At 42.0% G+C, this 17,859-nt stretch overlaps 1 protein-coding gene across 4 annotated transcripts in view; it reads right to left on the bottom strand.

Annotated features, from left to right (window-relative positions):
- PCNX2 (pecanex 2) overlaps positions 1-17,859 on the bottom strand; it is a 279,006-nt gene that overhangs the window by 76,801 nt on the left and 184,346 nt on the right. For all 4 annotated transcript variants that reach the window (XM_036828622.1, XM_036828623.1, XM_036828621.1 and 1 more), the window contains 2 exons: positions 15,625-15,733; positions 10,408-10,537 (listed from right to left, as the gene is read on the bottom strand). In XM_036828622.1, coding sequence (XP_036684517.1) covers positions 10,408-10,537; positions 15,625-15,733 — 239 coding nt within the window. The remainder of the gene's footprint in view (positions 1-10,407; positions 10,538-15,624; positions 15,734-17,859) is intronic.

Genomic DNA, 17,859 nt, shown 5'->3' with positions numbered 1-17,859 from the left:
TCTACATGTGGAACAGCTCCTACAGAACACCTACTGAACGCCGGCAGAAGACCTCAGACTTCCCAAAAGGCAAGAAACTGTCCCCACGTGATCCAGGGACAACTTCCCCGGGAGAACGCACGGCGCGCCTCAGGTTGCTGAAACGTCACGACGCCTCTGACGCCGCAGGCTCGCCCCGCCTCCTCTGTACCCCTCCCTCCCCCCGGCCTGAGTGAGCCAGAGCCCCCGAAGCAGCTGCTCCTTTAACCCCGTCCTGTCTGAGCGAACAGATGCCCTCAGGCGACCTACACGCAGAGGCGGATCCAAATCCAAAACTGAATCCCGGGAGCTGTGCAAACAAAGAAGAGAAAGGGAAATCTCTCCCAGCAGCCTCAGGAGCAACGGATTAAATCACAATCACAATCTCCACAGTCAACTTGATGTACCCTGCATCAGTGGATTACCTGAATAGACAACAAATCATCCCAAAATTGAGGCAGCGGACTTTGGGAGCAACTGTAGACTTGGGGTTTGCTTTCTGCATCTAATTTGTTTCTGGTTTTATGTTTATAGTAGTTTAGTATTTAGAGCTTATTATCATTGGTAGATTTGTTCATTGATGTTGTTGCTCTCTTCCTTTTTTTTAAAATATATATATATTTTTTTCCTTTTTCTCTTTTTGTTGAGTGTGTATGTGTATGCTTCTTTGTGTGATTTTGTCTGCATAGCTTTGCTGTCGCCATTCTTCCTAGGGCTCTGATTGTCTGTTTTTTGTTTTTTAGGGTTTTTTAGTACAGCTTTTAGCACTGGTTATCATTGGTGGATTTGTTTTTTGGTTTGGTTGCTCTCTTCTTTCTTTCTCTCTTTCTGTTTTATTACTTTTTAATTTTTAATTTTTTAATATTTTTTATTTTAATAACTTTATTTTATTTTATTTACTTTTCTCCTTTCTTTCTTTCTTTTTCCCCCCTTTCCTTTGGAGCCATGAGGCTGACAGGGTCTTGGTGCTCTGGCCGGGTATCAGGCCCAAGCCTCTGAGGTGGGAAAGCCGAGTTCAGGACATTGGTCCACCAGAGACATCCCGGCCCCATGTAATATCAAACGGCGAAAGCTCTCCCAGAGATCTCCATCTCAATGCCAAGACCCAGCTCCACTCAATGACCAGCAAGCTACAGTGTTGGACACCCTATGCCAAAGAACTAGCAAGACAGGAACACAACCCCACCCAATAGCAGAGAGGCTGCCTAAAATCATAATAAGGTCACAGACACCCCAAAATACACCACCGGACATGGTCCTGCCCACCAGAAAGACAAGATCCAGCCTCATCCACCAGAAAAAAGGCACCAGTCCCCTCCACCAGGAAGCGTACACAAACGACTGAACTAACCTGACACACTGGGAGCAGACACCAAAAACAACGGGAACTACGGACTTGCAGCCTGTGAAATGGAGACCCAAAACACAGTAAGTTAAGCAAAATGAGAAGACAGAGGAATACACAGCAGATGAAGGAGCAAGGTAAAAACCCACCAGACCAAACAAATGAAGAGGAAATAAGGCAGTCTACCTGAAAAAGAATTCAGAGTAATGATAGTAAAGATGATCCAAAATCTTGGAAATAGAATGGAGAAAATACAAGAAATGTTTGACAAGGACCTAGAAGAACTAAAGAGCAAACAAACAATGATGAACAACACAATAAATGAAATTAAAAATTCTCTAGAAGGAATCAATAGCAGAATAACTGAGGCAGAAGAACGGATAAGTGACCTGGAAGATAAAATAGTGGAAATAACTACCGCAGAGCAAAACAAAGAAAAAAGAATGAAAAGAATTGAGGACAATCTCAGAGACCTCTGGGACAACATTAAATGCACTAACATTCGAATTATAGAGGTCCCAGAAGAAGAAGAGAAAAAAAAGGGACTGAGAAAATATTTGAAGACATTACAGTTGAAAACTTCCCTAACATGGGTAAGGAAATAGTCAATCAAGCCCAGGAAGTGCAGAGAGTCCCATACAGGATAAATCCAAGGAGAAACACGCCAAGACACATATTAATCAAACTATCAAAAATTAAATACAAAGAAAAAATATTAAAAGCAGCAAGGGAAAAGCAACAATTAACATACAAGGGAATCCTGATAAGGTTAACAGCTGATCTTTCAGCAGAAACTCTGCAAGCCATAAGGGAGTGGCAGGACATATTTAAAGTGATGAAAGGGAAAAACCTACAACCAAGATTACTCTACCTAGCAAGGATCTCATTCAGATTCCACGGAGAAATTAAAACCTTTACAGACAAACAAAAGCTAAGAGAATTCAGCACCACCAAACCAGCTTTACAACAAATGCTAAAGGAACTTCTCTAGGTAGGAAACAGAGAAGGAAAAGACTTACAATAACAAACCCAAAACAATTAGGAAAATGGTAATAGAAACATACATATAGATAACTACCTTAAATGTAAATGGATTAAATGCTCCAAACAAAAGACACAGACTGGCTGAATGGATACAAAAACAAGACCCATATATATGCTGTCTACAAGACCCACTTCAGACCTAGGGACACCTACAGACTGGAAGTGAGGGGATGAAAAAAGATATTCCACGCAAATGGAAATCAAAAGAAAGCTGGAATAGCAATTCTCATATCAGACAAAATAGACTTTAAAATAAAGACTATTACAAGAGACAAAGAAGGACACTACATAATGATCAAGGGATCAATCCAAGAAGAAGATATAACAATTGCAAATATTTATGCACCCAACATAAGAGCACCTCATCACATAAGGTAAATGCTAACAGCCATAAAAGGGGAAATCGACAGTAACACAATCATAGTAGGGGAATTTAACACCCCACTTTCACCAATGGACAGATCATCCAAAATGAAAATAAATAAGGAAACACAAGCTTTAAATGATACATTAAACAAAGATGGACTTAACTGATATTTATAGGACATTCCATCTATTACAAATGGAATTACATTCCATTTGTAATCCAGGAACAGCAGATTACACTTTCTTCTCAATTGCTCATGGAACATTCTCCAGGATAGATCATATCTTGGGTCACAAATCAAGCCTTGGTAAATTTAAGAAAACTGAAATTGTATTAAGTATCTTTTCCAACCACAGCACTATGAGACTAGGTATCAATTACAGGAAAAAAATCTGTCAAAAATACAAACACATGGAGGCTAAACAATACACTACTAAATAACCGAGAGATCACTGAAGAAATCAGAGGAAATCAAAAAATACCTAGAGACAAATGACAATGGAAACACGGCAACCCAAATCCTATGGGATGCAGCAAAAGCAGTTCTAAGAGGGAAGTTTATAGCAAAACAATCTTACCTCAAGAAACAATAAACATCTCAAATAAACAACCTAACCTTATGCCTAAAGCAATTAGAGAAAGAAGATCAAAAAACCCCCAAAGTTAGCAGAAGGAAAGAAATCATAAAGATCAGATCAGAAATAAATGAAAAAAAAATGAAGGAAACGATAGCAAAGATCAATAAAACTAAAAGCTGGTTCTTTGAGAAGATAAACAAAATTGATAAACCATTAGCCAGACTCATCAGGAAAAAAAGGGAGAAGACTCAAATCAATAGAACTAGAAATGAAAAAGGAGAAGTAACAACTGACACTTCAGAAATACAAAGGATCATGAGACATTACTACAAGCAACTATATGCCAATAAAATGGAAAACCTGGAGGAAATGGACAAATTCTTAGAAAGGCACAACCTTCTGAGACTGAACCAGGAAGAAACAGAAAATAGAAACAGACCAATCACAAGCACTTAAATTGAAACTGTGATTAAAAGTCTTCCAACAAACAAAAGCCCAGGACCAGATGGCTTCACAGGCAAATTCTATCAAACATTTAGAGAACAGCTAACACCTATCCTTCTCAAACTCTTCCAAAATATAGCAGAGGGAGGAACACTCCCAAACTCATTCTACGAGGCCACCATCACCCTGATACCAAAACCAGACAAGGATGTCACAAAAAAAGAAAACTACAGGCCAATATCACTGATGAACAGAGATGCAAAAATCCTCAACAAAATACTAGCAAACAGAATCCAACAGCACATTAAAGAATCATACACCATGATTAAGTAGGGTTTATCCGAGGGATGCTAGGATTCTTCAATATATGCAAATCAATCAATGTGATACACCATATTAACAAATTGAAGGAGAAAGACCATATGATCATCTCAATACATGCAGAAAAAGCTTTCGACAAAATTCAACACCCATTTATGATAAAACAAACCCTCACAATGTAGGCATAGGGCGAACTTACCTCAACATAATAAAGGCCAAATATGACAAACCGACAGCCAACATCATTCTCAATGGTGAAAAACAAACCATTTCCATTAAGATCAGGAACAAGACAAGGTTGCCCACTCTCACCACTATTATTCAACATAGTTTTAGAAGTTTTAGCCACAGCAATCAGAGAAGAAAAAGAAATAAAAGGAATCCAAATCAGAAAAGAAGTAAAGCTGTCACTGTTTGCAGATAACATGATACTATACATAGAGAATCCTAAAGATGCCACCAGAAAACTACGAGAGCTAATCAATGAATTTGGTAAAGTAGCAGGATACAAAATTAATGCACAGAAATCTCTTGCATTCCTATACACTAATGATGAAAAATCTGAAAGAGAAATTAAGGAAACACTTCCATTTACCATTGCAACAAAAAGAATAAAATACCTAGGAATAAACCTACATAAGGAGACAAAAGACCTGCATGCAGAAAACTATAAGACACTGATGAAAGAAATTAAAGATGATACAAACAGATGGAGAGATATACCATGTTCTTGGGTTGGAAGATTCAACATTGTGAAAATGACTATACTACACAACGCAATCTACAGATTCAATGCAATCCCTATCAAACTACCAATGGCATTTTTCACAGAACTAGAACAAAAAATTTCACAATTTGCATGGAAACACAAAAGACCCCAACAGCCAAAACAATCTTGAGAAAGAAAAATGGAGCTGGAGGAATCAGGCTCCCTGACGTCAGACTATATTTAAAGCTACAGTAATCAAGACAGTATGGTACTGGCACAAAAACAGAAATATAGATCAGTGGAACAGGATAGAAAGCCCAGAGGTAAACCCATGCACATATGGTCACCTTATCTTTGATAAAGGAAGCAAGAATATACAGTGGAGAAAAGACAGCCTCTTCAATAGTGGTGCTGGGAAACCTGGACAGCTACATGTAAAACAATGAAATTAGAACACTCCCTAACACCCTACACAAAAATAAACTCAAAATGGATTAAAGACCTAAATGTAAGGCCAGACACTATAAATCTCTTAGAGGAAAACATAGGCAGAACACTCCATGACATAAATCACAGCAAGATCTTTTTTGACCCACCTCCTAGAGAAATGGAAATAAAAACAAAAATAAACAAATGAGACCTACTGAAATTTAAAAGCTTTTGCACAGCAAAGGAAACCATAAACAAGATGAAAAGACAACCCTCAGAATGGGAGAAAATATTTTCAAACGAAGCAACGGACAAAGGATTAATCTCCAAAATATACAAGCAGCTCATGCAGCTCAATATCAGAAAAACAAACAACCCAATCCAAAAATGGGCAGAAGACCTAAATAGACATTTCTCCAAAGAAGATATACAGATTGCCAACAAACACATGAAAGGATGCTCAACATCACTAATCATTAGAGAAATGCAAATCAAAACTACAATGAGGTATCACCTCACACCTGTCAGAATGGCCATCATCAAAAAATCTACAAACAATAAATGTTGTAGAGGGTGTGGAGAAAAGGGTACCCTCTTGCACTGTTGGTGGGAATGTAAATTGATACAGCCACTATGGAGAACAGTATGGAGATTCCTTTAAAAACTAAAAGTAGAACTACCATACGACCCAGCAGTCCCACTCCTGGGCATATACCCTGAGAAAACCATAATTCAAAAAGAGTCATGTACCACAATGTTCACTGCAGCTCTATTTACAATATCCAGCACATGGAAGCAACCTAAGTGTCCATTGACAGATGAATGGATAAAGAAGATGTGGCACATATATACAATGGAATATTACTCAGCCAGAAAAAGAAAGAAAATTGAGTTATTTGTAGTGAGGTAGATGGACATAGAGTCTGTCATACAGAGTGAAGTAAGTCAGAAAGAGAAAAACAAACACCGTATGCTAACACATATATATGGAGTCTAAAATGGTTCTCAAGAACCTAGGGGCAGAACAGGAATAAAGACGCAGACATAGAGAATGGGCTTGAGGACACGGGGAGGCGGAAGGGTAAGCCGGGACGAAGTGAGAGAGTGGCATGGACATATATACACTACCAAATGTAAAATAGATAGCTAGTGGGAAGCAGCCGCATAGCACAGGAGATCAGCTCGGTGCTTTGTGTCCACCTAGAGGGGTGGGATATGGAGGGTGGGAGGGAGAGGCAAGAGCGAGGGGATATGGGGATATATGTATACGTATAGTTGATTCACTTTGTTATACAGCAGAAACTAACACAACAACGTAAAGCAATTATACTCCAGTAAAAATGTTAAAAAAAAATACTCTGACATAAGGGGATTTATAAACACCAGGCATTATTATTACAGTGCATTTGCTATTGTTGCCTGTAAGTTAAATGGAGACACCAGGCCGAACTCATCGAGACCAATTTTAAAGACCTCCTTCGTTAAGAACAGTTTAATAGTGCACAGCCTGATGGTGGCGAATGAAATCCAGATTACGATTTCCTTTCCCTTTTACATAATATTGTTGGATTTAATTCATTTAAGAAATAGTTACAGAACATCTTCTGTGTGCGTGGCCCCGTAGGGACACAAAGATGAAAAAAAACAAGTCCAGGCTTGGAGATAGAGTCAGTCCACACCAATCCTTGGTACAATTTACTGATGGTCACAGAGCAAATTTATTTTCCAAAGGTGACCACTACAGTACTTCTCATCCCACAAGTCCTTCTTGAACCTTCCATTCATCCATCAGGAGATGGAATATGATTCCCCTCTTTGTGAGTCTGTGTGCGTGTGGGTGGAAGTGGAGGGACTGGGGGAGGGAAGGGCACTCGGTGAGAAGGGCACAGCCGAGGGAGGGCTGGGAATGAAAAATCCACAATATGCGATGTATGAAATAGTACTGTGGGAGATTAGGACTGAGGTGAGGTGGGTCTATATTTGTTCTGTCCTATATGATAGCCTCGAGTCACATGCGGCTACTTAAATGTAAATGAATTAAAATTCAATAGAATTAAAACTTCAGCCACACTAGCCCTGTTCCAAGTGCTGGGAGGGCTCCCATACTGGACGAGGCATATACAGAGCATTTACATCAGTGCTGGGCTCTGAGGTACGTCTCCTTGTCGCCCAGGCAGCAGTGTCCCACCGTGGGCTTCTGAGACAGTGGGACCTGGTGCTGTGTCTGGGGAATCAACCAGAGAGCAGGTTAGTTAGGTGGGCAGAGGACACGTTTGTCACCAGCCCCCAGTGAGGAGCAGCGCTGGAGAACAAAAAGTCTGTGGATTTCAAGACAGCCCAGGCTGGGGAAAACAGAAGGGCCAGAGTCACCAGGTAGCTGGTGATTTACTTATCGGCCCCATAGAGTATGAAAACGGTTCCGTTACAGTACAGGGCTCGCTGGAGACTTGCAAAAACCAAAGGCAGCTTTAGGAGGTCTGGAAGAAAAATCAAAGGGCTGGAAAGTGAAGGAGCAGGGGTGGAAAGGAAGAGGAGGCCAGGAGAGGGGACAGCAAGTGCCCCTCATCACACCCCCTGGTGGGGCTGGCGACCCTGGTACCCACTGGCAGATCGTGCTCACTGTCCTGAGAGGGGAGAATATCTCTCAGTCAGTGGCGGGACAGCTAGTAAACAATTAATCAATTACCCTAACAACTGCTTCTCTGTATCAGGCTGAAAAGAAAGCAGTAGGAGCAGCTACAGAGACACTCACAAATAAGAACAGGAAAAGTCATTAGTGTTTGAAATAAAAACCAACAGTTTCAGATGCAGAGAATGGGCTTTCCAGAGGGCTTGCAGGGATCCAGATGAGATTTCCTGCCATTTCTTTTCCTGGTACCCACCACTCTTACTGTCCTGAATTCCATCACTGATCTTTTAAGCAGATGACCACAGGGCTCTGTGTTCTGACGCTTAACACAAGTTGACAAGAGACTTTCAGCTGGCTGCGTTCGGCATCAGCATCTCTCCCCACCCCTCAGGGGGACTGAACATTTTCCCCACCTTGGCTCCTTCAGAGAGACCTAGGAAAGGCAGGATGTCCCTATGCGTTGCCACGGACTCTGCTCTCCCCTTCTCATCCTAGGACAGCCGACCAAAGCCCCCATGTGCAACAGAGTGCTACACTGGGGGGAAGAACGGATCACAACATCATCAATTCTTTGTGAGACTGAATAAGGAAACACTCTAGCAGCCCAGACTTTTAAGTAACCCACACAAACGGACAATTCAGACCTCGGTGTACGGTGCCGAGCAGGTAGCTGAGTCTTGGCAGGGAGGAGGCTAAATAAGAAAATACCAAACTTGCGTTGCACAGGCGTTAGGATGTCTCCCCTCAATAAAAGCATCTCACAAAGATTTCTCCATTCCCCTTTCTACTGGGGAAGCTTAACACCCCCTCCAGCTCAAACGGGATGCGTTTTGCTTATCAAATTCTCCCCCCGGCCAAAAAAACTGGTTCCTAACTTATCTGAGAATAGGAGACAAAAAGAAATCTTTTGTGTTACAGAGCACATTTAAAATATCTTGCACTTTCCTGCATAGTTAAAAGCACACGAGATTGCCACACTTCTTATTCACAGCGTTTGCACTTTCCGGAAGTGTGATTTTTAAGAGCTCCACAAAGGTCCCCCAAATTGATTTCTCCTTAAAAAGCATAAAGACAAGCCAGTGCTGGTGGTTTTCTTTTCCTTCTGACTCTGTAAATATGCACGGCATCTCTTTAGACAAATGCCAAAGAGGACTCTTGTTTACGTGTACATTTCAAGACGGCTTCACTTGTACAGCAAAAAGCCCACCTCTCTTAAAAGATGAGGAATCTGTGGGGCACACAAGGGGCCTTCCCCACCTCTTGGTGGTCTCCCAGCACTGGCTTACCTTGGGGTGCTCCGGTTTGGTTGGATTTCCCCAGGACCCGTAAATGTGAGGTCCCGGGGATGGGATACCTGTTAGCATGGGTCAGGTGGGGACAGGGATTCCATGCAGGGCAATCAGAGGAGAATCCCACCAGCGCACGCCAGCACGATGCTTACTTTGTTCTAGGTGCTTTAGGTCTATTAACTCGTATTCTCCCCACAAGGCTGTGAAGTAGGCCTTATTCCTTTGCCCCCATTTTACAGAAGAGGAGAGAGGCCTTGAGGTCACCAGCACCGAGGGTGGAGGCGAGGTGTGAGCCCAGGCAGGCTGGCGGCCCAGGCTGTGTTTTCATCACGACGCCCCACCACCTGCCCCAGAAGGACGTGCATCTTCCGTGCACATAAACCGTCTAACCACGCAGACCTCCTAACTTAACGTTGGCCTCTGTGAGACGTGAAGGGCGCATTGTAAAGTGGCAAAACAGCGGAAAAGGTAGACACGTTACAGAAGATGGATTAGGGCTTGGACGCGACAGCCCAGGTATGGCTAGTAAATTAGGGCAAATGAGATCTGCAACGGAAGACGACCCCAGCTGGAGACAGGCTGGCTCGCCCCACCTCCTCCTCTGGCTGTTCTCAGGCCCTCCCCCGACAAATCATTAACAACTCTTGAATGTTACTCAGGGAACCATCACTCCTCCCTTCCCACCACTCCTGAAAAAAATCACTGCCCTCGCTCCATCACTGTTTGCTTGAGGAAATTTATGACCGACTGGTCTAAACAGTCAAGACAAAGTGCAGAAATCATCTTCTACAAGTTTAATGATGCTCAGAAAAAATGGTATGCTCTCCTACGCTGAGCTGTGATGCATGTACACTTGTACATGACATGTATATTTTGAAGGCCCACAGGAGGGAGCCGTGCCCCCCAGGGGTAATCTCATCCAATGACAGGACCACCGCTCCTGAGACAACCTCTCTGAGGGCAGCTGCTGAGAGTGGGTGGTGATATCTCACTTTCCTTCACAACTGGTGAAACCTAGACTAGTACCTGACTGCAAATTTGCCATCAGTCAGGCTTGGTCCAGAGCCTGGAAGCCCCCGTGCTGAGTGGATAACAGGGTGGGTGGAGGGAGCTTGCTAGGGCTGCCCCACAGGGCGGCAAAGCATGAAGCCTGGACTTTTCATAGACAAAGGTCAAGGAGCATCCTGAACACGAATCCTAGGAAAGCAAGTCAGTAACGATTTTAGGATCTTACTTGTAGTTTTTCTCCCAGAACTTCACTGGCCTGACATACGATGTGATAAAAATGACACTCCCGAGAAACGGGCTCAGTGGAGTAGAAAAGATCGACGTGGCAAACGCCTGAAAGAAAAGCAAGGCAGAATCTGAGGATTTTGAGTTAAGGGAAAAAAAATTGTTCATGATTATTCTTCTACATAGTATTTGCGATTTTGACTAATTCATATGAAAGCCATTTTCTCACCAAGGAAAGAAAGAAGGGCCTACCCGTGATCTCTCTATGTACATATTTGGAAATATAAAACTTTCAATAATATCCTGCTCATTTCAACACCATGAAAACCAAATGATTCTCATAAAAATCCCAGCAGTCTCAGCATGATTCATGGCAAAGATTTAATATCTAAGATTTGAAAAGAACGGTTTCTTTTTACTGAGATATTGTTAGCTGAACCAAACACACTGTGGTACATTTACTAAAGTATCAAGCAACTTTATAAATAATTAAAATTAAATTACACTTTGAAAGTAAATAAATAACATTGTTTGGGAAGATAGCATCTCCATTCCTCAAAGAATCTTTTCCCACTATTCAAAAATATGTATTTTTTTAATCATACACTGAACACCAATGGCTCAATTCAACTCATGTCTGGTTTATAAGCTAAAAATGTGTATACAAGTCACAGCATGCTGTAGGCTAAGTCACCACCCTAGCACTCTGTATGGGTTTCCCACTTCTTGGCATGCCTCACTTTTACACACTCTGATCAGAAATGTAATTGTTCAATATTAAAATTAGTATGGCTCTAACTTTTGGCTTAAGCCCAACTAATTGGAAATCTGGGGGAGGTGCCAGAAGGGCTGGTCCCTCCCCAGTCTCACTCCATCACTGGAGAACTTCACCCAGCTGTCAATCACGGGGCCTGTGATGTGTTAAAGCCAGAGGGAACAGAGGTGGCAGAGGTCAGTGGGGGGCCAGACGGCCCAGGTTTTACATATGCACGTGGTTCCTGGTCCTTCAGGGTGAGGGCTGGGAGGGTTCTACGGCAGGTCTGACCCGATCTCCTACAAGGCTGATTTTCCAACCCGGAAGCGGACGTGGCTGCACAAATGGAGGTCTTGTTTTTTAGCCCATGTTTAAAAAGTTCTGGCAGAAAGTAAGAAATGCCTAAATGTCTGTCACAGATAGGAAGATTCTGTGTTTCATTACCTACCAGAGCACAGAAGGGTTTTCCCATATTATCAGTGGCAGGGCTTAGTTATGTGATAGGGACCCTCACAGCCCCACTTATGTGTAAATACAGAGAAGGGAGTGAGCCTTGCTTGTCTACAGGCACTTCCCAGTGCATTTTCATAGATTTAAGCTCAGAGTTTTCCTTCAGGGGTAGCTGTGCCATTTTTTTTTCAATTTGCTATTTATTTCCAAACATCTTCAGAAGTGAAATAACACATCCTCCATTAATAGTGTTGAACTGTCTGGGTATCAAAAAGATCTCGATTGTGCTACAATTTCAATCCGATTCCTTTTATTTGACCTAGGTTCAATGCAGAACTCCAGAATAAGGAGCTACTATGATATCTATCATCACCCATCAGTTTCTTCTTCATCGGGAAGCTGGAAAGATCTAAACACCTCTGCCACAAAACATACCAAGGTAACTATTCCCCTTGTCACAGGAAGAAAAAAAGAACTTCATGGGAGATGTCATTGAAGGAAGGTACTGAAAAAACCTGAGAAAGCAGAGCGGGGTCACAGGGGAGATTTCTGAGGGAGGGTGTTGGGTGAGGGGAAGGTGACAGGGGGCACTGCGGGGTTTGCAGAAGATCCAGGACAAAGTTAAGTGGAGCCGGGGCTGGGTAGGAGGCTGGGTGGGCTGGCACTGCCGTTCTTTTTGATTCTAAACGTTTCCCCAAAGATTATGTTATCCGTTTTTTAAATGCCAGAAACAGTTATCCAGAAATTAAGAAATGAAGAAAATAGTGTTAGCCTATAAATAAAGTTCAAATTTGGGAGAAAAGGAAATGAAGCTTAACAGGTCAGAGGTAGGGCAGAAGTGAATAGATGGCCTCAAAGGTTAGTTTATTTAGGGAAGATCAGAAAAGAAATATAGCGCTCTTGGGGAAATACGCAAGATCGTGACTGTAATGGCTAAGGCAGTCCCGAGAAATATGCAGCCTTCTTTATTTTTTGAGAGCCAAGAGGTGGGCCAAAGGGCTAGATGGAGACTCCTTAAAAAGCTTCAGGTTTATCTGAGTACATTTAAAATGAAAATATCAACGTTAATACTTAAAAAAAATAACTGGAAGCTCAAAAGGATATACCAAACAGAAAGCCGCCTTTCCAATACACACATTTAACAGAGCTAATACAGCTAAGTCTGTCTAATTATTAGAAAACAATGGTCTTGCATGGTCTCTACACATATTAAAAGGGTGAGCATGCCTATCTTTCCCTGGAGGTTACAAGCTCAGAAGCTAACAGAGGCTACCGAGGGAGAAAACATGCTAGGACTGGAAAAAGCAATTTAATAAACAGTGCCCCGCCGGCCTGAAAGTTAATTCAATTCCAAAATGGAGCAAATTAGCCCCTTCTCAAAGCCAGGATGGAACCCACAGCTTCTTAATAGAGTGATAAAATCACTAACGTTTCAAAATTAGTCAAGATCCAGGGCTGGCATTTAGGAAGCTGACAGCCTTGTCTCGATGGTATATATATCTGGTTTCTTAAACGATCTCATTATATTCTGCACGGTATGATGTTGGGCTCCACATAGCAAACAGCTACCTTTACAACTGATCCAGGATGGGAAAGTGTCTTTGGGTGATGGGGTAGGGGCGCTGGAAGCCCTGGAAGCCATCACACAACTGCAGTGGTCAGGTTCCCCGGCCACCTCGAAGGGTCTGTAACTTAGCAGAGGCAGGAGGTGGGTTTCACTGACGGCAACAGTTTTAGGCACAAAGCACTGGGACCAATTGTATTCTAAAACCGAATGCCCAATAAAATCTGCATCTCAGATGTGTTCGATTTCTCGAGAGAACAAGTCCATCCATTGCGAAAGTACTTAGATTTAACGCCCACTGTGTTCAATCTGAGATGGAAGCCAGCGCTGCCTTTATCCTTAGAGGAGACACTAAGTGCCAGACACCATGTGTTTGTGTGTGACCCCTCAACACACATAAAGGTCAGGTAATTGAAAGCTACAGCTTCCAGAACAGTTTTAATTCGGCTACGGAACTACAAGGAGTAATTAGTATTACCGGACTCATCCAACAAGACATAAGGAGCCACAAGAAATGCTACAGATCTATGTGAGACCAAAGTTAGAATAAAATTGGGAACCACCACTTCAAGTTTTAAGTTCTTAGTGCAACTCCTCAACTGCAAATTTACATCCATCTCATCATTTTCATTTAATAAACAGGCTTTAAATTCTAGACAGGATACCCGAGACACACACCAGAAATAAATAAGAATCCCCTCACTCTTTCATCTCACTCGGTTTTAAGGGATTCCGTTTAGAAAAACTAAAATGACTGGCATTCTAGAAAATGACTGCCGTTATAGAAAAGGGGTGATACGCAAGCTCACGCTTTTGCGGTCATTTTTCCTGAGCTTGTTCCTCCAAATAACCGTGAAACACTTTACAAATATCAGTGCAGGTCTAAGAATAGGAACACGGAACAATGTGCATTGTGAGGACAGCTCTGGGTATGCTTAATAATTAAAAAAAAAAAATAAGTTGGAAGGACAGCATGTTTTAAAAATCTAGAATGTATTATCACAATGAATATACCATGTCTGTTTCTATCCCTGTACCCAAAGTTGAGATCCCAGGGGTTCCTTAAGAACTGTCTTCAGGAGCCTTATGTAACCTTCAGGAAAGAAAGCCCTGTTTGGCCATTAAAACCGGCTCACAGCACCCCCAGTGGATGCCAGCCTAGAACTGCGCTTCACACACATCAGTGGATGAGAATCCCAGTAAGGCTTGTGAAGATGGAGATTCCAGGGTCCCCCCCACGAAATGTGATTTTAAAAGTATGTGCTGACCTCAGGAATCTACTTTTTTAAACAAGCTCCTCCAAGGATTCTGATCTAAGGAGTCCCTGAACCACATCTCGGGAAATACAAATTCAGAAAGTATAAATTCACTGGGGGGAATTCCCTGGTGGCGCAGTGGTTAAGAATCCACCTGCCAATGCAGGGGACACGGGTTCGAGCCCTGGTCCGGAATATCCCACATGCCACGGAGCAACTAAGCCCATGCACCACAACTACTGAGCCCACGTGCCACAACTACTGAGCCTGTGCTCCAGAGCCCGTGCTCTGCAACAAGAGAAGCCACCGCAATGAGAAGCCCGCGCACCGCAACGTAGAGTAGCCCCCGCTCGCCACAACTAGAGAAAGCCCGCGGGCAGCAACGAAGACCCAACGCAGCCAAAAATTAAAAAAGAAAAAAAAAGAATATTTTTGTTTAATCGCTCTCTTCAAGAGTATTCCTGATTTTTCTCTTTCTCCCTCTCTCCAAACACACACACAAACAGATACACACACACACACAATTTAGCTATCTGTGTCAAAGTGATCTTTAGAAGGAGCATGTCAAGTTGTTTTGAAGTAAATTAAACTAATTATCATTATGGAAACACTTAAAAATAGACAAGGAAACCAAACAAAACTACAAATGATAAAATTAGGCTCCTTGGCTAATGATAACAAAACCATAAATTTTTTTTTTTTGGTCTTCAAAAATATTTGGGTAATTCTGTTTGTGCCCAATTCTGGGTTTTTGAACATTCCTCAAGTATAAGATAACCAAACTATATTATAATATAATGTTATATGATCGCTAATAATATATCAATCCTATCCACAAAGTTTAATAACAGCAAATCAGTTTGCACTATTTTGCACAAGTCAACCAAATCATTTAAGCGGTGACTTTCCATTTAAAGACATGATATCTTCACAGAGATCTGGTCATGGGAAACGGAAAAATCAGAAGAAATCAAGTCATTCCTGAATATGCATTAAGAAACAGGAAGAGTTCCGAATTAAGAAATTTCTTTTAAGGCTAAGTACCTGAAGGGAATCCACAGTGCCTCCCCAGGTCCCCATTAAGATGTAATCTTAAAGACTTTAAAACCCTTTTACTGCCAGAGTCAGTGAAAAGCTTGCATCCGTTAAAACGTGACTCTCAGCTCGGAGGTGAAACAGAAGCAGAAAGGATACGAGGAATTGCGAAGAACTGAGCGAACACGTGAAATGAGGAACCCCAGGCCATCTGCCAGGGAGCCGTGTAGGTCATGACGAACTGTAGCTTGTGAAGCAGGTCCCCGAGCTGAAAGCAAAAGAAGAGACAGAGATTCGTCAGTGCTGACAACCACAGTGACAGCTGTGTCACAGTCAAAGTGCCTGCATTAAAGTTAGGAAGGGGCAGTGAGACTATTGCTTATCATCTTACTCTTACCTTCCTTCGTCCCATAAGCAAGGCAGCTGTTTAAGGATATTTTCAAACAGCAACAAGATGATCAGAAGTAATGTTGTGTGGTTAACTTCACCAGGTTAATCATTTCAGCCCATAAATATGGTGTTTCTTAGAGGAACACTCACAGCTTGGTCCTTTCCTCCTTCATAGTGGGTCTTTCAGAAGGAGGATTCATACCAAAGCCCATCACGATGGACATCGTTCAAGCTTTGTGTATGGATTTCAGTTTTCCTCTTCAGCCACTCTTGCTGGAGAAAATCGCCCCATACCGCTTTGTAACATTGCAAGTTACAAAGCGCTTTAGAAAGCCAAGATAGGATATGGGAGCCGTTGCATTTGCTAGACAAGCTTGCACAGGAGAAAGCTGAGTTCTGGAGAGAAGAGTAGAGGGTGGAGAGAAGAGACCTTATGTGGCCTAAGGATGAACATGAGGGGAAACATGCTCAGTGATTTGGGCTGGAGATCCAGACTATGAATGTGCCCAGGAGGATGGAGCGGGTCCCTGGCTGTAGACCCCTGCTTTGTGGAGAGAAGTGACAGATGGACCCCAGATGTGAAATTCTATAGCCGTCACTTCTAGACGCAGTCAGGAAGTATCCTACCAACAAGCTTTCCGAACTTGACATACGCTCTTCATCCATAATGGAGACTTCATTTTTTTTTTTATTGAAACATAGTTGTTTTACAAAGTTGTGTTAGTTTCAGGTGTACAGTTTAAAGTGATTCAGTTATACATATACATATATCCACTCTTTTTCAGATTCTTTTCCTATATAGGTTATTATAAAATATTGAGTAGAGTTCCCTGTGCTATACATTTGGTCCTTATTAGTTATCTATTTTATATATAGTGGTGTGTATATGTTAATCCCAAACTCCTATTTGTTATCCCTCCACCTCCCCTTTGGTAAACACAAGTTTGTTTTCTATGTCTGTGAGTCTGTTTCTGTTTTGTAAATAAGTTCATTTGTATCATTTTTTTATTAGATTCCACATATAAGTGATATCATATGATATTTGTCTTTCTCTGTCTGACTTACTTCACTTAGTATGATAATCTCTAGGTCCATCCATGTTGCTGCAAATGGCATTATTTCATTCTTTTTTACAGCTGAGTAATATTTCATAATAACGGAAACTTCAAATGGCATGATCTGTTTGTTCCTAGACTGGTTAGCATACGAGACAGTGAAATACATTCACCAGAGCCACGATGTGAAAAGAGAAAAAGACAGAATTCTTAATTAGGCTCAGTAGGTGTTACACAGAACATCAGAAGACCACAATGAAAAGAAGGCAAAGGCTGGAAAATGGGACCATTGAGGAAAGGTTCAAGGAACCAAGATAACTTAGCCTTTCAGTGAAAGGCCAATCTTATAATTTTGGAACCAAAAGATGAGGTTATCCTGAACTGTTTCATGAAAGTGTCATGAGGGAAAAATGAGGTTAATTAGAATCCTCTCCAAGTCTTCCTCTCACTATTCTTGTCTCACCACATTCTCATCAATATCCTGGGTCTGGAGAATAACTTTAAAAATCCTTGGACTGGCTACAGAAGATGAACCAAGGATAAATGTTCTCTCAAAGGCACAGCAAACTTGGAGTTCTTAAGAAGTGACTGGCATCTGGTTGTGTACAGAAGCCTGGGGTCTAGATGTGTCCACTGGGGACCCTAGTCACAAACTTAGCAGGGAAGAATCGGAGGCAAAGAGAAGGGAAGGGAAGGGGGACAGAGAAAAAGAGAAAGAGGAGAGAGCGAGAGGGAGAGGAAAGAAATAGAGACAGTGGGGAGGATTAAGGGAGTATAAAAAAAAAAGAGCGGGTGAAATGGAGGAAGATGATGTGATCGGACCAGAAGAACTGTGAAGGAATGTGAATTCTGGGAAAGAAAAACAAATGGTTTTTTCCTAGTACCTTTTCACTTTCTTCCCTCTATCTCACTGACACCCACCAGAGACCTGATTTCAACTGGCTTCTGA

This window comes from Balaenoptera musculus, chromosome 16 (assembly GCF_009873245.2).
Source record: "Balaenoptera musculus isolate JJ_BM4_2016_0621 chromosome 16, mBalMus1.pri.v3, whole genome shotgun sequence".
Taxonomy (NCBI): Eukaryota; Metazoa; Chordata; class Mammalia; order Artiodactyla; family Balaenopteridae; genus Balaenoptera; species Balaenoptera musculus.
The sequence above is the reverse complement of the archived record's forward strand: the minus strand, read 5'-3'. Positions and strand labels throughout refer to the sequence as shown.